The sequence below is a fragment of the Scardinius erythrophthalmus genome, assembly GCF_964197995.2.
Source record: "Scardinius erythrophthalmus genome assembly, chromosome: 24".
Classification (NCBI taxonomy): Eukaryota; Metazoa; Chordata; class Actinopteri; order Cypriniformes; family Leuciscidae; genus Scardinius; species Scardinius erythrophthalmus.
The window spans coordinates 22720042-22742799 of record NC_138244.1 but is presented as its reverse complement, the minus strand read 5'-3'; the positions used below and the strand labels follow the sequence as shown (position 1 = coordinate 22742799).

At 38.1% G+C, this 22758-nt stretch overlaps 1 protein-coding gene across 1 annotated transcript in view; it reads left to right on the top strand.

Annotated features, from left to right (window-relative positions):
- Positions 1 to 22758, top strand: part of brsk2a (BR serine/threonine kinase 2a) — a gene marked incomplete at its 3' end in the record, with an annotated part of 237374 nt that overhangs the window by 145879 nt on the left and 68737 nt on the right. The window contains exon 3 of the mRNA XM_081355792.1: positions 20231 to 20316. Coding sequence (XP_081211918.1) covers positions 20231 to 20316 — 86 coding nt within the window. The remainder of the gene's footprint in view (positions 1 to 20230; positions 20317 to 22758) is intronic.

Sequence of the window (22758 nt, the reverse complement as noted above, 5' to 3'; positions counted from 1 at the left end):
CTTTATTTACAGTGAAGGCCAGTATCGGCGATATTGGCACCTCTTATAAATAGATTATTAATAAAATGTTTAATATTTAAAATATATATATATTTTTTTCAATTCATGAGGATAACAAGTAATTACAGCCATGATATAGGCCTGGAGAGTGGGTTGTGGAAAAAAAGGATGTTGCATTAATTGCGTTAATTATTTTAAAGAAGTTAAACAGTTCATATTTAGTTCAGAAATGAATACATGATTTTTCCCACCTCTAACATACGTATAAAATTACATGGATATTGTTAGAAAATGAAGGGCAGTATATCAAGACATGATTGTGTCCAGCACAGCACTACTTGACCTGAGGCATGTATGAATGCCTCTGTCTCAAAGTGTCTGTGTTTTTGGTTTGTAGATTTTAAAGTTTTTGAATGTGCACAATAATGTGCATCTGAGCCATTAATTCCTCATGTGACAGAAAGATGAGACGACTGGAAAAACGTTCCTTGGGAGAGCGAGAAAATGCAAGAAGCATCAAAGAAAGTCTGAAAAGTAGGTAATTGAGAAGCAGAAAGCTACGGCTTGTTGGAGGGAACGCAAAGAAGAAGTTTTCCTAACAGCTCAGATGAAAGAGTGGGAGCGATAGATGAATCACGGCTGACTCTAATCAGGTTATCCTGACACTGGGATGACAGTGCAAGCTTTCCCCCCCTCCGTCTTCATTTCGTTCCACACCGCCAAATGATTATAGATGCTCCCTTCATTTCTCCCAGAGCCACAGAAGTGTGTCCCTGCTGAGGATTCCCAGCCTCCCTCCCCTCCGCTGCGTTTCCTCCTCATAAAGACCTTAAGCACCCTCAAGTGTTCCACGACTTCTTCTCGGATCTTATTTGTGCGTTTGTGTTGTCTACCTCCGCCCCACCTACTGTTGCTATTTTTAATTAATTATTTTTTAATGAAATATGAGACAAAAAAAATGCACTTCTATGTGCAGCTTTGGAGATTTGCATACATGGATAGTTGACAAGTAACGTACGGTATATAATATATAATAAACAAATAAATTAAAAAACAAACAAACAAACAAATAAATAAATAAGTGTGTGTGTGTGTGTGTGTTACTTGTCAAATATCCATGTATGTAAATTTATTAATTTTTTTATTATTAATTTTATTTTATTTTATTTGTTATTTTATAATTTAACATGGAGTATATCATGTCCCTGCAGGACTCGCCATGTCATCATCTCGGTTATGAGAGTGTGGATGTTTAATTATTGTATTAGATGTTGCTAGTTACTTAGTATTTCAATACCTTTTCTGTTAACATTTTTTTCCAAGTCCGTGATGTGACCTAATCAATGGAAGGTCATCTGACATTCCTCTCTAATTTTGTTCCCCATTCTCCGTAGATTTTCCTCTGTCCTTGACATGAATTCTAGCGAGTATGGATCGCTCCATGCTGCACTAAATTGGGAATAGATTTTTGTTCCAAAAGGTTTTGCGCCGCTTGAAATGTCAGAGACCAACTCAGTTTCTGAACGTCTGAAATTGCTGAATTACTGCGGGTATTTTTGAAGTTCAGATTACTTTGCAGCTGGTCACTCCAGTAGAATGGCACTGCCATAAACTTTTCACTTTCTCTGTCTCTCTCTTTCTGGTCTTAGTGTGCTATTGTCTGTTGCCTCAAACAGCTTTTTTCCAAATTGAAACCTCTTGCTGTTGCTATGTTCTTTCATGTCTAGTGACTGTAAAGTTCACAACACTGATTATTTTAGAATGGTGCAGCTGGAGGTTTAAGTCATTTTACAGAAGAATCAACATCCACCGTTCACTCTGACAATCACTGGAGGTTGCCAGGTCTCTGTACATCCTGAGACTATTCTAACAATTTCTGACTTTTTTTTTTTTCACATAATGTTTTATTATATCCTTGCATGGGGACAGAGACCAATCATAAAGAAGAGTAAAATCCCTCAAAGAAACATTAACTTTATTTCCATCTTGCCCACACATATGCACTCCAACGTCTTCCCTCCCATTTGTAGTCGTGCATCATGTTGCAGCTAATTTGCATAGTTATACTGTTCTCAACCCTGTCAAGTGGCTGGACATATTGTGTAGCCAACGGCGCTGCCGCTCATGTCAATTGAAATCAGATTCTCATTCATATTGAAAGATTTTTTCCATTGTTTTGAAGCTGCAAATCACTGCCAGTGTGACTGTGAAGAGGGTTTTAGGCATTTTCTTTAGGTGTACCTTGAGTCCATCTTGACCTTTACAGCTTACAGTTTGAAACAGACTTCAAGTAATCATGATATGAGATCTATTTTTGATGGAAAATGCCATATTTAATTTGAAAGAAATGAAAACATGGCTATAAGGGATAAACGTGTAGTTAATTCAAATGGGTTATTACTGTGAAGGTTTTTTTTTTTAATCTTTCAGTTTTTCCGAGGTAGCAGTCGTCTAAATCATAGTGGTCTTTGTTGCAGGACAGAAGAGAAGAACAATGAATTAAAACCCGGCCACCCACAGCCAAGGCTATCTTTGTCCATGCTGGGTTGCATTTCATGCCGCTCCATCTTTATCATGGCTTCATTTATGGCAAATGGTCCGTCTGGATTTATCTTGGCGCTCGGCAGCTTGTGCTAATAAGCATGTTGAAGTGTTTTGCTTAACATCATTCCGACTGACCACCCTCAGGTTGGTGGTGGGTGTAAAATGTGGATTCTGCTGGTGAGAGCTAATGAGTGTCGACGGCTGCCTGCAGATTGAAAGCCCTAATTGCTCAATCATGCTCAAGTTCCAGTGTTGAACCGTGTTCCAGGAATCGTGATATTCCACAAGGGCTCAGGGCCAAAAGCGCTCCTCCATTTTAAATGTGTCAATAGGCACTTGTGCCAATCTCTTTCTAGACAGGAATACAATTGACAGTCAAGCTGAGCCAGAAAACATGTACCTTACACCAGTACAGACCACTAAAGCTTTATTGACTTGTGTTAAGTTAATTGACATGTGATAAGTATTTTGTCTAAAACCGCCAGAAGAACTCAAACCTAGACTGAATTTACTCTTTACCTCAAGCTTTTCCACAAATGATAGGAGACTTTCCAATTGGAGTTACTTTGTTAAAAAAGAAATAACCTATGAGTTGTCACTTGGCTATAGGGCTGGCTGTAATGGTCTGGCCAAGTTATATTGATCGGTTCAGTCTCTAGAAGGCTTAACCTCATCATTGACCTGCTGAGGCTTTCGAGATCTATAGAAAGGAAACTTCATTCACTACATTCAGAGGACCATTTATTCTTGAATTTTGTACAAGTAGTGCTTTCCGCTCGCATTTGGATGGCTGTTCATTCCTGATTTTGTGGAGAAGGTGTAAAAGTAGAGGGCAGAAGTATTGCAATTATTTTCCCTTAAAGAGTAATTTGATTTGAACTTATGAAGGTGTTGCAGTTACCTGTCTGGGTCTGCCCAAAGCCCTCTTGACCCCTACTATCATTCACCAGCTTCCCATTTCTTCACCTTAAATTCAATACAGTTATCCCAATCATGTTTGAAATCATACGGATATGATGGTGCTAACCTCATGCCAAGGGCAGTAAATCTGTTCTGGTCCATCCCCGTTCAGCATTACCCATGAAGAGGATTCCCTAGATTTGACCAGAGGCACCTCTGTTTAACCGTGATAAAAATTCTCGGAATGATAAATCCGTCCCATTATTCTCCCTGCGCTCACAGGAAAGGGGACTGCATGGAGTGAAACCTCAGATGACCTTTCTCTCCAGCACTACACATCATAAACCATTAGACTCCATTATGGACAAGGTCATACAAGGATATGTCCGTTAGCACCGACTAGTGCCTCAGTTGTGTCATAACTCAGCTGCCGTCAGAGCTCAAATTGACAGCATGACGGAGTTGTCATTGCGTGTCAGCTTGTGATTTGGAGAGTTTTTTGTCTTTTTCTTTTTTCAAAAGAGGCCATTTCCGCTTTGAGCTTGATTGAAGGAAGCAAGACTTGTGTCCTTGGAGGGGCAAGAGTGGGTATCCTGCAAACATTGGGCTGGTCATAGTGGAACGAGGTGAAAAGAATCACAATATCTCTATGAATGAGATATAGTCATCACATCTCTGTTGCCGTAGTTGGATTGAGCTGATCCAGGCATGGTGTTTTCAGATCGATCGTTGTTTCTGAGGTATTGACGACGCACCCGTGTCAGGATCTTTGGATTCACTGTAAAGGAGATGAGCACCGCTGAGATTAACTTGGATCCTGCTGATGTGAGTGTGTGGTAGGCTACTGCTTTCCATCTCAAATAAAGTCAATTTGAGTGCAATTTACCCTTGGCAAAAGCAGGCCGGGAATCAAACACAGCATGCTGTTATTGACTACCCATAGCCTGTTAACCCTACAACATCATAAAGTTCCTCTAGATGACATAATTGATGCGATGCTTCTTGTTTTGACTGCAACTCTCGGTGAAGAAGTGTTGTTTTGAGTTGTTACATATTTAAGGTCTTTCCTATTTGAAGTGATCCTGGAGACAAGATCTCCTTATCTCTTACAACGTTCAGAGCATGTTCTTTAGACTCATAGTTGATGCTCTTGTCTCGGCTGATTTGCGAACTAAACTAAACCTGACATTTCCAGCTGCATTAGTTTCCTCTGGCGTAGCGTGCTTTAAATCAAGAGGGAAAAGATGAGTAGGCAGCTTTGTGCTGTCTTGGACTGGAATCTGTAGATTATTCTGACAAGGAGTCGAATCTGAATCCCTTAGTACTCCTGAAACATGCCAACAAATGTCACCGAGCTGATCCCTGAGCAACGAGTTAAACAGGAGAAGCACACCAGCCTTCCGGCAGCTCAGGAAAGCTGGCTGTGCAAATAAAGGGCGACACACAGAAGCAAATCAGACGCTGAGGCCTCGTGTGTATCTGCATGACCTTGAGACAAACTGTTTGGGCAGGTAGTACTTCATCTTGCCTTGTGTTTGTCCCATTGGTGAGGTTTTATGGATTCAGCACGTCATCCTTCGGTATCTGATCTTCAGGAAAAAAAGAGTCCAAGTACATTTTGCAGAAGGACAAATGCACTCAAACTCTTAGAGACAACTTACGTTTGCTACTGTGGCTCACCAGAGACCCATTTGATTGACAGCTAGTAGTATTAAGAAAGGCAATTCTTCTGTTAATAGCCTTAAAAATAAACCTTCACATATAAGGTTGGGATCTGAGCACTTATAACTGATTACGTTAAACGTAAAACCAGACACCAGAACCAAATAATTTTGAGTTAATTCAAATGTTGCTGAAGACAGTTGGTGTATTTTGACTGTATATGATACATCGCAGCATGTTGAGCTACAATGGTAATTAAATTCCACCATACATATAAATTGAAAATGATTTGCTTTATAAAAATTATTGTCTATCCACCATTTAAAGAGTCTGGGTTCTGGTCTGTTTTGTGTGTGTGTGTGTGTGTAGTCATTTGGTAATCATTTAATACATTATTAACATTTAAAGATGAACAGTTATGGTTAACCCTCAAAGACCCAAATATAGAAAAACAATTTTTTCCCCCATCTTTTACATGTTGTTGTAAGAGGACTCTAATGCAGAAATAAATGGGTTTTACATTGACATTTTAGTAAGTTTTTAGGGAAATGTAATATTGCAATATTGCAACGTTGAGCTTGTTGGTTAGCAGAATTTCATTGATTTCACTCACTGTCTGAACAAATGTAGAGAACACCTAAGGGTTCATTTACAGGGTGTATTGCTTATAACAGTATCCTATGTACACTAATAAGTACACAATATTAATAATTGGACAAGTCATATTTTTAAAGAATTTATTATAAAAAAAATTCAGATTGTATTTACAAAACCTGATGAACTGAATGAAAACTTTGGCATTTCTATGATTTAGCTCTGTTCTTAGCCATATTCAATTATGATAGTCCCAAAGGCAGTTCTTGTCCTCCGAGAAGCAGAGGCGGACATTACACTTGCTGCAAAGTGTGTTGGTGTGCCACAGTGTCTGCAGGATCCTCTATTGTGTTTATGTCTTCTGACACAAACTTTCAGATATACTCCAGTGGTGTATGAAGGCATCATTAGTGATATCCTGACCTGAAAAATCAGTGTTGGGACTGATAAAATCCTTTATCAGCCAGCGATACCTGTCAGGGGGCCTGGCCTGCGTTCTTAAATGACTTGATTCTGTTGGCATAATGTCCACATAATCATCAGGCGGGCGCTCACTGGGTTTTCCTTTTCCAGTTCACAGGCATCTCCATATTCCTCTTCATCACTTCATCAGAATCCATTTCAAAATCACTTTTCCCATTTTGAACGGCACCAATGACATCATACACTTTGTAGATTATATGGTCTTTCCTGGCTGGTGGCATTCTGGTTATTTTCCATATCCCAGTCATACTTACACATTTTAAAGAATTCACACATTCCACAGAATTCACACAATACAGTCTGGCTTGCTTATTGTGCAAATAAAAAAGAAAACAGGACCAGTTAAGTATATTTTGAAAATTATAAAATACAGATAGATTCAAATATTGCTGCACAAATACTTTCAAATTCTCAAAGAAATAATTTATTCCTTAGTTCAACTTGAACTTATCATTTAATAATAAACACATTTTGATAATGCTCAAAATTGTTACAAAGAAGACATTTAACTTGTGAATGATCAAAAACAATGTTTCTAATAGTATTTATTTATGTCACATGGAACATGTGAGAAGTAAAATTAATCCAAGCAATATGCAAGGTGCACAGGCAAAATTGGCTTCACCTTTCTATCAATACATAATAATCTAATATGATTATGATTAATATATAATCTAATATGATTAAAGCATTCAACAGTACCTTAATATCTGCATGATCTAGACATATTACTAATCCCATTAAAAAACAAGTATGTGGAGCATTTTACTTACTTGAATGTTAATTAATATTCAGTCCAGTAAAACATGACGGAGTGCTTCAAGTCAACTTCACAGGAAGATGGTAAGATGAACAGGCCTATTCACAAAATATTCCATCAAATATTCCTACACAATAGGACTTATTAGTTGTGTAAATGTGATCTTAGAGAGAAGAATAAACATCTGCAGGTTTATTTTAGTAGAGCTAAAACTGATGTTGTAATATTACAACGGTGGGCCTTACAGGGTAATGTGGTTTAAATGACTCATCAAACTTCTCTTGTCTCTTGTAACACAAGGCTTTTAGCTCAGTAGTTCAATAAACCAGTCCCTGCACTTCCCTTCCAGTCATCTTTGTCTTTGTCACCGCTGTGCAATGCTAACAGCTGTGTTCACACTGCCGTGACTTCCACTCACTGCAAAGAACTTTCACACTCAGCACATGTTGTGTTAATGAGGAACAGAGATGCGGTTAAGGCCCAGGGCACCAAACCCAGCTCGCACCATCAACACCTCGACTGGGGAATAGATACGTGCCGGCTTAGCTCAGCCCAAATGTTTCCCCTTTGTGCTTTTCCAGGAGCATGCAACTTTCCAAAATCTGAAGCAGAATTCAGAGGGATAGCAAAAAAAATGGGCCCAGATCAAATGGCAAAATTCAACTTTGATTCATGTCTGTCGGTCCCTTTCTGATCTCGTGATACGGGCTCTTGGTCTTGAAAGTGACTGACAGAGCTCCCGTGAAGAAGGGAATGAGAGAGGAGAGGAAAAGGAGAAAATGTGGCAGCATAACATCATAATGCTACGGCTCCTGCAGGGCACTGTTGCTGAACACGGTTGCTGATTGTTTCATCATGTATCAGTTCGCTTTTTCCTTTTAGTTGCAGTGGGACTAGATACTAGATATGACACGACAGGATGTCCATCTTCACTAGTTTAGTGGATTAAATCGTTTTTCATGTTTGGTTCTGCAAGCATGGGCTTGGGAGACGTGTCCCCTCCACTTTTTGATAATATGCAAATTCGTCCCCCGCACTTTTTCATTAGGCCAGTGTGTTACTACACAACAAGTTGGTTTTCATGGGGCAATCTGTATCAATCCAGATTTATCATTCAAAGAAACAATATATTCTATCTACATACGTGACTTTCACATTTCCATTTTCATAGAGGTCGCAATGAGTTCAAAACGACAAAAAACAATTTTTTTTCACTCCTTTTTTTTACGAAATATTCAAGCACTGTAAGTTGGCATGTGGTATCTGTATTGTGTTGCACAATGATGAACAACTCTGCCTATGTCTCTTGTTGAATAATTAGCAAGTTTTGCTGGAAATTGAAAATATTCACTACCCACACAAACATGCACTTATTTTTATTTTATTTTGTAATGTCTTTTATTTTCACAGATGTGTTATCAAAGCCCTTTAAATGATGATAAAGATGGTGATTGTTAATGCTGAATTTGTATTTTCACGCATTACCAGCCATTATCTATCTGTCTGAATCAGGCAGCGTTGTAACTTGTTTAACCCTGCTGTTTTTACATTATATAATTCAATAGAAATGCAGTATGCAATTGTATCATATGCATTAACATTCTGATCTTTTGGCAGTTTCAAGTAGCTTAAAATACTGAGATATTTGTTAGGTTTAACTCTGTATAAGTAATCTGCTGCTTTTAAACAAACCAGCCAGAAAGCATAAAGGAAATGACACTAAATGTTTATTGCATCTCATTGTTCTACTGATATAAGGTCTCCTTACTGTCACATGTTTGTCAGTTGAGTTCAATACTTCTCTTTGCAATAGTGTGGTTTAAGTGACTCTTTGTTATATAGAATTGGTGCATACCAATTCTAATTACATTGCAACACATTTGATTCCCCCCCCCCCCCACCCCGACCCCCCCATGACAGCATTTTTCAAAACAAAACTGACAACAACTATAACAACACAATATTAGGATGACAACACAACAACGGTCCAGTACTTACTACCAGTCCAATACTCGTTGATTAATGGGGTGGACTATAGTGAGTTAGCAGTTCTTCTTTTTTTTTTTTTCTTTTTTTTTTGGCTTAGTTATTTTTAAGATTTAAGTTTTGGCTCAGTTGATGAATGAAGTATGGAACCTTGTTTCCGCCACAGAATAAAACATTTTAAAAGATAATTGCGACTTTTTGACTTTTTTCCTCAGAATTACGAGTTTATATCTCACAATCGCTATTGCGACTTTATATCATGCAATTCTGACTTTATATCTACCAACTGCGTGTTATAAAGTCAGAGTTGCAAGTTTATTTCTAGCAATTCCGAGTTTATATCTCACAATTTTGACTTTATATCACACAATTGAGACTTTATATCACGCAATTCTGACTTTTATAACTCGCAATTCTGACTTTATATAACGCAATTCAGAGATGTAAACTTGCAATTGTGAGAAAAAAAGTCTGAATTGTGAGATAAAAATTCTCAATTGCGAGTTACAAAAGTCAGAATTGTGTGATATAAAGTCCCAATTGTGTGTAATAAAATCAAAATTGTGTGATATAAAGTCAGAATTGTGAGATATATATATTTTTTTTAGTTTTTATTCTGTGGCAGAAACAAGCTTCCATAATGAAGAGATACAACTGCTCTACAGAAAGGGTTTAAGCATGTGGACAGTTAGCTTTTACATTTTTTTTTTTTTTTTTTTTTTTTTGCAGAATACAGTTGGAAACTTGAGCTACCAACAGGTTTATTTTGTAAATCTGTTGCTTTGCACATCCCTCAATGCTGAAAATAACCCCTGCTTAAACCAGCCTAAGCTGATTTGCTGGCTTTAATTGGGTAAAGCTGGTCTCCTATCCTCACCAAGCTGGTCTTCAGCTGGTCTAGCTGATCTCATGGCCATGCTGGTGTTTAGTTAGTATAGCTGGTGGTTAGCCAGCTCTTCTCCCAGCCTGACCAGCTGAAAATGGCCAAAACCTTTCTAAAAACCAGCCAACAGACCATCCTTACCAGGCTAAGAGAACAGTTTCAGACCAGAAAACCAGCTTGGGCTGGCTTAAGATGTTCTTTGTTTGTTAGTTTGTTTTCAGCACAACACAACACAACAGCATTAATGGAAAGGGAGCTTTTGCAAAACACTGCATTTCAAGTTGCTTCTGACCACTTGGGGAAGTATATTAAAGTAATTAGTATTTACTGCTTTACAATCTTTACAAGAAGCTATTTATGTCTTGAGAACCCTTTTTGTTCTGCAATTAAAGCATTTTGAATTAACTCGAAACAATTAATTTACCTTGCTAGCTAATAACCCTAATTAACTAAAGTTGGAGCAAAGCTGCAGTGTTAGAAACTGTATTCATGGGAATGCATTTGAGCAAGAAAAATTAAAAGCTGATTATTATTACATAAGTACTGGCTTAATTCTTCAGTGCAATGAATTAGAAGGATTCTGGTTCAGATTAAAACTAAGATAGCACGCAATGCATCGTGGGCAAATTGCTATGTCAGTGCAACACACACTAGTCATGTGTCCATTGAAATGCACTATTTCCAGAGGCTTTTCTCAGTGTAAGGTCAAACCATCTTTTTATTCAATATTTCATTTGTTGGATCACAATCACTAATTTGTCTCTTCTGTGGCTCTGTGTTTAAGCAAGGCGCCTTTTGTAATTCGTGCAGCAGCAGCATTTTATCTTGTTAAGATACAGTAATTAGGAGACCTTCCTTTAATGTTGTACTCAAAGTGTTGCTTCCACTTATTGCTTGTAATTTCTCCTAGCAATGTTAAAAACATAAAACTGGCCCTGGAATACGTCCTTTGTAAATAGTGGTGTTAAGTCATAGAATACCACCAAAAAACATTCAGAACCCCTTAAAGGGTTAGTTTACCCATAAATGAAAAAAAAAAATGCCATTAATTTACACACCCTCAGACCATTCAGGTGTCTTTTTTTCTTTAGTTGAACAGTAAATACATTTTAGATGTGAATCTATTGCCAGGAACCACGGGTATTCATTTAGTTTTGCCTGTAAATGTTTTTTTAACTCTCAAAGTGACGGTAGCCATTGACTTGCATTATACGAATCACCAGCTAAAAATCTTCTTACATTTCTACTGAAAAAAACAACAGTAAATTGGAGTAAATTAACAGCAAATTTGTATTTTTAGGTGAAGTATCCCTTTAAGAACCACATAGCAACGCTTACAATACTAGCATTGTGCCATCAGTGCAAGTACTAGTCACATTTTCTTTGGAAGTTGTACAAATTTTGTTACTATACTATTTTGTTACTTTGTTTATCATCCGCATTTGTTTACTTTGCTAATGCTAATGTTTACTTCAGGGCTGTGCAGTTCCAAATTCCAACTTATTTGTTGAATGTCTGAAATTTAGAGTGCATATACATACCAAATCTAATTACAATAAAACACATAATTGCGGTATTATACAGAATGTTTGGTGTAATAACGCCATGTATGACTGTGTTAAGCTACAAGATAGCAGTTTACAAACCATTCTAGCTGTTGAGCTAATGAAGCCTCCTGTGTGGAAACTTCAACCAACTGGCTCTAAAACACACTTGGATTGAAACAGCTGTCGGTTTAGCTCTCCGCCATGGTTAATTTATCTAAACCATCCTATTTCCAAACCCCTTTCCATGGGATGCTTTATTACCCTTTTTCAACACACCATCTGTACCTTGAAATTACACTATGATTGTGCATAATGAATTATATTGAACCCCTTAAAGAATTGCTGTGTGTTTTTGCTTTGAAACATATGAGGCTACAGTATATCTCGTATAAACCACCCTCCTCTCCAACTCAACAAAAAAAAAAAACTACAGTAGTACCCATAGTATTCAATCATTAGCTCCCTTAGCGCGAGTGGAGATGACCTCTGTTACTGCTTTCTACAGACCAGTAACGATCAGCGAATTCACACAAGTGATTCCTGTACGTTCTGAGTTAACAACTCAATAATGAGTGGGAGAGAATCTACAAGACGAATTATTTCCCAGTCAAATAACCAATTTGGATTAGCGTCAGTCTCGCACACTTACTCGACCTTGACTTTGTGCGACGGACTGTCGAAAGAAACTTTTTCAGGGTCATTCCTGAAAATGAGGTTCATGTTGGTCTCTATTACTGCACGGCACTTACATTATCGCTAATTATTGGACTTGGAAATCTGGTGACCCGCAAGAGCTTGGCAAACTCACCGGCGTGCAGAGGTGTTCTCACTCAAATCTAATGATCTGCCTTCATTTTAACGATTTGGCTCGGTTGATTGCCTTCTTCTCAACTCACCCCCACAAATCAAGAACCCTGCAACCTGAACCCGAATCTCTGCCGGCCCACGTTAACTCAAAATGGTGTAGAGTCTAAGCCAGACCCAGTGTAATAACTCGCTAATGAAGTTATATGGAAATTGGATGGCTGCATGCACACAGATGTGTAGAGTTAATTAACGCTCGGCTATTCATAGAAGTAGGTGCACAGGTGTCAGCAAACTGACATTTTGAGGGAATGGGTCAATATGGTGAGATGGAGCAATGAGAAGTTGGCGAGCGTAGGGTGGACATGATGTTAATGGACGGAGGAGAGAGTCAGGCTCATTTGCAGCAACTCTTTAATCATCAGGAATGTATCTGCCTCGGAGCTTCAGGTTTCACAAATCTAGAAGAGCTACTTTATCGCTCTACAGGGCTTGTTGCAGACAGCATTCAGCTTCAACCTTCAAAATGTATTCACAATGTAATTAGCCCTAATAATTCAACAGATACAAAGGACAACTGGGTTTATGATGAACCCCACTTATTGCCCCATTTTTTTATTGCAGACTTTTTTTGGACTTAAAAAGTACTATTAAAAGTACTTTTAGTAAAAAAAAAAAGTACATTAAAATTGCAATGACTTGAATACACATCTTCTGTGAGTAACATGTTTTTAATTTCTGTACTAACTCATATAGACTTTTTTATTTTTTTTGGAAAATATAAATTTTAGGGTGAACATCTGACATTCTGATATCACAATGAAAGCAAAAGACGATAAAATGATTGGATTATTGAAAAGAACACCTCATTTGACATGATCTTTTATCATTGTTTTAGAAGAAAATTAAATTAACTAGGCTAACTGCTTAGTAACTTATTATTACTTAAAAAATAATAATTCTGCATAAGGTACTACTAAAGTCATATGGTGCACCCTCAAGCAGGAAACAAAGCATAAATAAATACAAGTAGGAAATGATTTTGTGTGTCAAGGTCAATATGTCTCTTAGAATATTAGATAATGTAACCTGGTTACACTTTATTTTAAGGTGTCATTGTTACAGTGTAATTATATATTTAAGTACTGAGTAATATTAATTTACTATATGTACTTACTATAGGGTTAGGGTGGATTAGGATTTGGTTGAGGGTTAGTTGCATGTAATTATGCATAATTTACTGTTATTACTATGGTAAGTAACATATGTCACAAGGACACTGTAAAATAAAGTGTTACCTATAACTTTTTTGACAAGGCAAGGTTAAGTTTTCCAAAAAACGTACAAATAGTTATGACTTAATGTGTAAAAATGCGTACACTTACATGTATTCAGGGTGTAAGAAAATCTCATTACTTTTATTTGGTTACCTTTTATAGGTGATTTGCTCAAAAAGCTACTGCCATTGAGATGAATGGTACTGCAATGTTAACGGATAGATCTTTCTAGATATAATAGACATCCTCAGCGTGAATTAATTTGCTTTTATCGAGTAGCCCTCAGCCGTACAGATTTCTTTCCCCAAGCTCCTGACAGTGGTTTCTGCTCACTCGAGATCCCGCGGCTCATCTTGTGTTGAACGACATTGCTCTCCGCCAAATTCCCCGCCTGGCTCTTCTGACTGGCTCTGGATCAGCCGTTCAGAGATTTTTTGATGCGGTGCCACGTTTGTCAAGATGGCTTTGTCCGGGATTTCCGTGGTTGTTCCAGCACTCTCTTCAGCCATTGGCCACATTGTTTATTCCCTCAATAGTCATCACATCTGTATGCCTGATTAAAACAGCAAGTGAAGGACTTTAACTCCGTGTTGAGCAGATAATGTCTAGTAAATGTCTAATGGTAATGTCTAATAAATCCAGATATTTACCTGAATACAGAGGCTAGTTATAGAATCTTAGAATAGAGAGGTTTACATTGCATAGAAATGTGTGTTTTTTTTAAGCTATGTACACTTAGTGCAACTAGCGTTAAATGTTATTTACACTAAGTGGAATTAGCAGTATTTTCTTAGCGATAGATTTTATTTACCCTAGATGCTAATAGAGATAGATGCTAAATTTACACTAAGTGTAATTAAGAAGATATTTGAAAAGGGGAAATAAAGTGCCTATAGATTATCTAATTTTGGGAACAACGTGTTGAATGGTTAGATGTGTAGAACGCTGCTCCTGCGTCATTTTGTCTGGCTCAGTCAAACAGTGGTGGGCAGAGTTCATGTAAAAAGCCTCTGCCAACAAGGTGGGCTTTTTGCATTTTATTTTGAGGGCTGTTTGCATCTTTATGCCACACATAGCAAGGCCGAATGTGTTTCCATGACTTCCACACTTCATCAGCATACAGCAGTATTACAAAATTATTACTGGCACAATCCCCACATGGGACAACCTGGGTTTAAGTGCTTTTCTGAAGGGAACAGTGGAGATTGTTCTGCTTTTTTGGGGAACCAACCAACTGTTGACTGAAGAATAGAGGGTTTCCTTAACTTTAAGCATTTTTATGATTTTTAGCGCAATTTTCCACCGGACAAAATTGCGATTGTTAACTCATGATTTCTGTTCTGTCTGTGCGCACCAATCTTGCACTTATATCTACTCCTCAACCAGACCACCTAGAGACTTCGGGTTTTCGGCATTATGTTAAGGAAGGTCTAATCTCGGGAACGCACAAAAAAATCCATGAAAAGATTTACTATCTCTTAGTGTTGTGATCCCATGATGTCAGAAAATTGCGCTAAAACACTCACTGAGTTTTTATTACTTGTTTTATTTTTATTGTATCTTCTTTTATATATTTCATATTTGGAAATTATATATATATTTATGTTTTCATGTAGGGCTGGGCGATATGGATTTTTTTTTTATCACGATATGTTTTTCCATATTGATCGATCTCGATTCTTATCACGATATGTAGTTTTTGCAGATGCTGCCAGTGTAAGGGACATCCTGAAGCTTGAAGAAACAAGATATTCACTGAAACTTTAGAATAAAGTTTAATAACATAAAAAATTAAACAATATGCCTTTCAATAATGAGCACAAAATATTTTTGTTAAGGTCTTCATGCAGCCAAAGGATTCACATTACACTCCCACATTTATGAATCTTTCTATTGGTCAAGAGAGCAGCGTATTTGGAGGTATTGAAAAATACAAAAATAAAAGGTTGTGCACATCATTTGTAATTGCAAACATGAGTCATCTCCCTTTATACAATAATACAAACTTTTACTTATTGAAACATTGTATATAAACTAACAGCTGTGACAACTATCACATCAAATTGCTTTGGCTGGACAGTGAACATCTCAAGTAGCCTACAAAAAGAGTAAACATGGCCCTGGCACAAATACTACCTGTAAGATTAAGGTAGATCTCTAGAATTGTTTTATAAGTAGAATGAAATCTGAGCCAAAATTGCACAAATATGTAAACATAGTAAACCAAGGGCTGGGCGATATATCGCATGACATTGTTAGGCACATCTCGTCAGTAAAGCCGGTTCCTTGATTAGTAGTAAATCGCCATCACCTGCTTTCAGATGGAGCAGCATTTACAACACAGAGACGTAGTTAACTGACAAGCTGAGCCATATCGCATTAATTATCACGGATCGGGATCGCCTGTGATAATTAATGCTATATGGCTCAGCTTGTCAGTTGTCTGCCATATCCAAACCACGCGTCCACACAATTGACGTCGTGTTACCTTTTTTTTCAACAATGTCTTCGGTCTCGAGTTATGTAGTGATGTCGCCTTCACATTCGGCATTATTTTCGCTGTCCTCAACTTCAGTTTCGCTCATTTTTTTATCCTTTTTACAACTTTTTTCCCTCTCTCTCAGTCTCCTTCTGTTTACTGTAGCCACTGTGCTCGCTGAGAAGTGGGCGTGCCCTGCCGGCAGATACGGCAGCCGGCAGATACTGTTGCGCTTAGTTTTTCATGTGATATCGAATAATACGTCCCAAGCATATTATCGAAATCGTTCAGAATATTATCGCGATCCCGTATCGAGATCGAATTATCGCCCAGCCCTATTTTCATGTCTTTTATTTTGTAATTCTCACTGTCATGCTTCCTGTTTGCCATTTGCTTCCCTTGTCTATGTGTCATGTTCTAGTCATGTGTCGTGTGTTCTCTATTGGTTCGTTTGATTGTTTTCTGGTGTTCATTGTTAGTCATTTGTCTCTCTGTATTTTTGCCCCGCCTCCACTCACTCACTCCAGCTCAGAGATCCACTCATTGACGATCACACGTTGACCTGATTGGTTACAAGGTAGTTTGTGACGTCAGAAACACCAGCAATTTCAAACTGTGTTTTTGAGACTGTCTTTGGTTCACTGCAGTTTTAAAGAGAAAATACTCAGCAATGGTGTTGACTTATGAATTTGCACAGTTTGTCTTAAAGCATTAAAACGCCACATAGACATATAAACAACATTAAAAACTTGATTTTCACCACAGGGGGACTTTAAATAAACTACACATGGGTTCTTACTGCAATTCGCCTTCAGTGGATTTGCATTATACATTGTCAGTCACGTTTGGATTTGCAAAAGCAAAAACAGTAAAACTATGATTTAACTGTGCATTTAGGATACATAAAACATTAGCAAAAAATGTAACCTTATGCCAGGTTCACACACCATAAATGCTTATAAATTAAACTCTACTGTGTTTCACAGTTTAGATAAAAGGCGACATACTGTAATTGATGGCACTCATCACATATGGAGGTGGAAAAACATAAAGTTCTTTATGACGCATTTCTTGTATAGAGATTTAATTTCAAAAGAAAAGGCATGAGAGTTTGCTGTTTTTGTCAATTATAAGTTTTAATTTAAAATGTTTGTGATTTTAACATACAGTATATGTTTAAATGCTTTGCCACTTGCTTAAGGAACTTTATATAAATCTAAATAGAAGTAATGAATTGAATGATGTTTAAATTTAGTGTGTTTAAACGTGAACAGTGAACACGTCTATGAAAGATTGTATAACTGGACTGTGTACAAAGAGAATCACATGCTAAAAAAACATTTTCAGGAACAACTGGATTTGAAATAAAAATAATGAATACATTTGGTGGAATCGACACTCCAATTTTTATAACATTCAGAAAAAAAACGTACAGATTTTTTTATGTTTTCTCTCTGACTTTGAATGTTGACTCTCTGACTTTGTTTTGTTTTTGTGAACAATGTTGTCTCATGATACATGTAATTTTGGGGGGTAAATCATTGGCTGTACTTTGAAAAGTCAATGGCAAATGGGGTCAAAGTCAAGTTACAGAGTTACAACTGAAGCTTGAAGTTTGACATAGATTTCAAAGCATTAGAGACCATTAGTGTCACCTGAGTGCTCTTTACTGTAGTGTGGTGTGTTTGGGTGAGCGTAAGTACAGGGGGCTTTGAGAACCAGGAACAGGGTCAGGTGGGTTCAGGAAATATGGTGTACGTCCCCATCCTCTGCTCTGATCTGCAGTGGCAGGTGTGCATGCTAGGAATATTCCAGAAGACAGTGATGTAAATCAAGGACGATTCTCTTGCTTACAACTTGCACAATCTTAGGTTCGGTCTCTGACTTATGAGCTCAGGTTTTTTTGCGAAGTGCTTGCGATTTTAAGATTTCCTTTGGTTCCCTGTCAGGTCAGAGAGATCTTTCACATAGACTAGCTTTATAAGTCATCTTAAGCTTGATTCAACTATGTTTATCTTGTGCATGTGGGAATCAAATTAAAGAAGCATCTGCACAATAGACTGACAAGTATGCTTAGCTTTTCAAACTTGTGCTGTGCACTATTCCTGAGGAATTCTGCAAAGGTGTGCTCTTCCTAACACGGGGCTCTGAACTCTGAGGTTTTTTGCTGATCTGTGATCATTTTACATTTTTATAAAAACCTCTCAGAGCTCAGCAGCCTGATGGAGGAAACACTGCAATTTGACTGCTCCCAAATACTGCTGTATCGGTTCAAACATGGAGTAGTGAATCAAAAACACAGTGCAACTACTTTAGTCCCATTTTAGAATAAATTAGGCTTATGAGCTGGTTATTTTTAATAAATAAAAATATACAGCATGACCAGTGCAGTCTCAGACTCTGATGAGTCATTTCTTTTAGTGAATTATGGTACGTTTACACGATAATGATGTACTAAAAACGGAAAAGCTTTTTCTTTCGCTTACAGACGACAATGTTGTCAAAACGATCCCCGTTGATACTGTACAGATCCACTAAAACGACTAAAAACGTACTGTATTCTGCTGACAGGCCACTTTATCGTTTTGGTTGTCTAGTACTCGCGCATATAGACTAAACACGAATACGCATGTGCATGATGTCTCGGTTTTCACAAATTAGCGTTTTTGCAGTTTACACGGAGATGATAACGGTATTGTTTTCAAAAACTTGTACTTTGAAACCCGTTTTCAAAAGTTTGTGTTTTCAGGCCCCCGTTAACGGCATTGTCGTGTAAATTTATATGACAATGTGTAGTTAAATTATGAATTCACTCATTACAAATTTTGTTGGTAGTAATTTATAAAAATAATAAATATGCTACCACACTTTTTGTTAGTTTAGGATTGTTGTTTACTATAGTTAAAGGTGCAGTAAGCAATTTCTGAGAAACTGTTGATATTTGAAATCGACACCCAAACAAACACACCCCTCCCCTTTGTTTGCTCGGCCCCAAACTAAAAGCTGTCGTGTCAGACTAGCTGTGCAAGTATGGATGAATCATCTGCATCAACAACAATAGCGTATCTTGGATCTATGAAACATAGACCAATGTTACTCGCGTGTTACTCGCATTCGTTTTCAAGCCTTCCCTCTCTCTAACGTCTCTCCAGCGCTGGAAAGGTTCTCCAATATTCACGCGGGTCCTAAATGTCTTGTCTGATCATAACACTTCTATGTCCAATTATATTCCTCGGACCATTTCGTCTTTAGTAATATCTCAGTCATCTCTATTTTTACAGTCTTTCTACAAATGTCCCGCTTGCTCACTCTCTCCTCCCCCATCATGTGTGGATGATTGGCCTCCCCCTACTGCTGATTGGCTACAAAAGTGCTCGGTGGATCGGTTCGATCCACTTAGTTTTTTGTCCTAATTAAACAGCCAGGACTATGCACAAGACACACTATTTGTTTTCAGCACACACACAGAACAGACATCTAGCAAATATTCACAAAATTGTTTGTTTAGGTGTTGATTAAAATTTTCTGCACCTTTAAGGCCTCTAAAGAACTGTCATTATTCTAATAAAAGCCTAGCCTGGGTTTCCCCATGCTGCCTTGAGCGCAGCGCGATTTTACCATGGACCAGATTATCGCCTCAGCGAGGGGACCAATCACAGAACGGGGAGGGAGCAGCAAGACGATGACGACGTCTATGCGACATACCAAAGCAGTTTGTTTATATCTATGGATCCAACATGGCAGCAGACGCGAAGTTACTTTTCGATGCAGCCTTAGATAGTGTTCTAAGTAGTTTAGTCTTCTTCAGCCATTGTCTCCTTCCTCGTCGAATTTCTGTCGCTCTACATACGTCATCTGGCATAATTGAAACGATTGGCTATGAGCTACGTACAGGCGCATGATAGACATTCGTAGCGCCCAATAAACGGCTCTGGGCATTCGTAAACCACGCCTCAAATACGAGAAAATGAACATGTGGTTCCCAGTCCACGTCTCAATGAGAAAAAGGTCTCACGTTAGCCAGGCTAATAAAAGCCTGTGTAAACACACCTTTTGCAAGAATTGTTTTAAATTGATTTATCATTCAGGTCAGATATGCAAACATTTATTCTTTACAAGTACTAAAAGAATCATAAATGGAACCATTAAGCAACTGGAATTGTTTGGAGGAATCTGAACCATTACATTTTTTATGATTCCCTTGCTAAGTTGTGATACATTAAAATGCATATTATTGTGATTAAATATTTGTTGTTGTGGTTGTTTTTGTTATGTGTTCAATATATTTCTTGTCTCTTTACTTCTCCACAGGTGGAGCGAGAGATCGCCATCTTGAAGCTAATAGAACACCCGCATGTATTAAAGTTGCACGACGTCTACGAAAATAAGAAATATTTGTAAGTATTACAAGCATTTTGATGATAGTAAAATATTGCTTTGCTTATTTGTATTGATTTGTAGTATGTCATTTTTGTAAAGACACTTATTTATACTTTTATGCTTATTATATTTGTTTATTCTTTATTATTTATGAAGATGAAATATGACTAGGATTGCAAACCCAAAATGTGAAAGTGTTTAGCAAAATCAAATGGAGTTTGGTGGTGTATCCTGAAAGTTTGGCAGAAATGAGTGTTTGATCCTGAAAGGTTTTATAAGAGAGGGATTCTGCTGGTGCCAAAACACTCTTAATGATGAAAGTGTGAAGCAGCCTGTTAGTCACGGCAGTTCGAGAGCTACTAATGGGGCCACGACTCATCCTTCATGGAAACACCATGATAATTCACTTAGCATTTTTTGGCATCAACAAATCTTTATGAAAACGATTTCTCTGGTTTTGAAGCGCTGCATGTGTTTAATATTTTACATCTCTTGGTATCATGGTAATACTGTGATTTTTAACATTCTTATCATTCTTAATATGCATAAGAGCCAAAACAGCGCCGACCCCCCGAGGCATGGACTCTACGAGACTCCTGAAGATGTCCTGTGGTTCTGGCACCAAGACTTTAGCAGCAGATCCTTCAAGTCCTGTAGGTTGTGAGGTTTAGCCTCCGTGGATTGAACTTGTTGGTCCAGCACATCTCACAGATGCTCATCGGATTGAGATCTGGGGAATTTGGAGGCCAGGGCAACACCTTGAACTCCTCATCATGTCCCTCAAACCATTCCTGAACAATGTGTGCAGTGTGTCAGGGTGCTTTATCCTGCTGAAAGAGGCACTTCCACCAGGGAAACACTATTGTCATGAAGGGGTGGACCTGGTCTCAACAATGTTTAGGAAGGTGGAACGTGTCAAATTGTCGTCCACATGAATGGTCAGACTCAGGGATTCCCAGCAGAACATTGTCCAGAGCCTCACACTCCCTCCACTGGCTTGACATTTTCCCACAGTGAATCCTGGTGCATCACTTCCCCAGGTAAACGGCATACGTTCACGGCCATCCACGGACTCATTGGACCAGATGACTTTCTTCCACTGCTCCAAGGTCCAGTTACGACGCTCGCGTTTTCAATGATGGTCATTATGGGCACTCTGATTGGTCTGCTGCAACACAGCCCCATACACAGCAGTGTGTGATGCACTGTGTGTTGTGACACATTTCTCCCATAACCATCTTTAATATTTTGTGTGACTTGTGCTACATTAGACCTTCTGTTGGCTCAGACTGGATAGCCTTTGTTGCCCTCGTGCATCGATGAGCCTTGGGCGTCCAACACCCTGTCGCCGGTTTGTGTTTGTCCCTCCTCAGATGCTGTTGGTGAATTCTCACCATTGCTGACCGGGATCAACACACAATCCTCTCAGTTTCAGAGATACTTGACCCAGTCGCCTTGCCATTACAATTTGGCCCTTATCAAAGTCACTCAGATCTTTATTGCTGCACATTTCTCCTGCATCCAACATGTTGATTACAAGAACTGATTGTTTGCTTATCATCTAATCTACCCAGAGCTTAATATGTGGCCTTGTTAGGAGATGATCAACGACCTGTGACTGGTCATAGTGTTTTGCCTTATCAGTGTACCATGAATATCATTCTATGCCAGATGTCGGCAACCTTTTTGTCATGATGTGCCATGAAGTTTCCTAGTTAATTTGATTAGTAATTTGATAAGTAACATAGAAAGAGTGCAGAACCTCAAATATTTCTGAAGCAATTTTCCATAAAATTTGTTTTAAATTCATCAAAATCCTACAAGTTTGTTTGTTTTCAGATTTAAATTAGACTTTCAATGACAGATTTCCAATGTGACCCTACTGAACCCTACTACGTGTGAACAGTAGTAATGTTTGCACATTGCCATCATTGTGTTTTGAATGGGATTATATGTACTTATTTGAATATCTCTGAAATATATAGCATTATCAAAGCTAAGCACAACAAAAACAGCAGAACAAACTAAGCCAACAGCCATTCACTTATCTTGTGTGATACATCTGCTATCAGCAGCTCGTGATGTGCCGTCACGCTAATAGTTTTGTCAGGATTGTGCACTTTCACTGACTTGTGCAGTTTAATTTTCACACTTAAACAGTATTTATAGGTTCTAATTTGAAACAAGCTGTGTTACTATGAGGAATTATTACCTCCAAATGAAGATCTGTATGCAAGGGCGAGGTAATTTATCTAAATTAAATACATACACCTTTCTCACGTTTGCTCACATTCCAGCGATTACCCCTTAGCATTGCATAGGTTGCAATATTACGGCAGGGAAATACGTGGTTAGACTACAGACCCCTGTTCTATGCTATATATCACAGTGTTATGGTATTAACACATTTATTTTAGTACCGTTGCCAGGTTAAGCCAGTAGGTGGTGATAGGTGATTC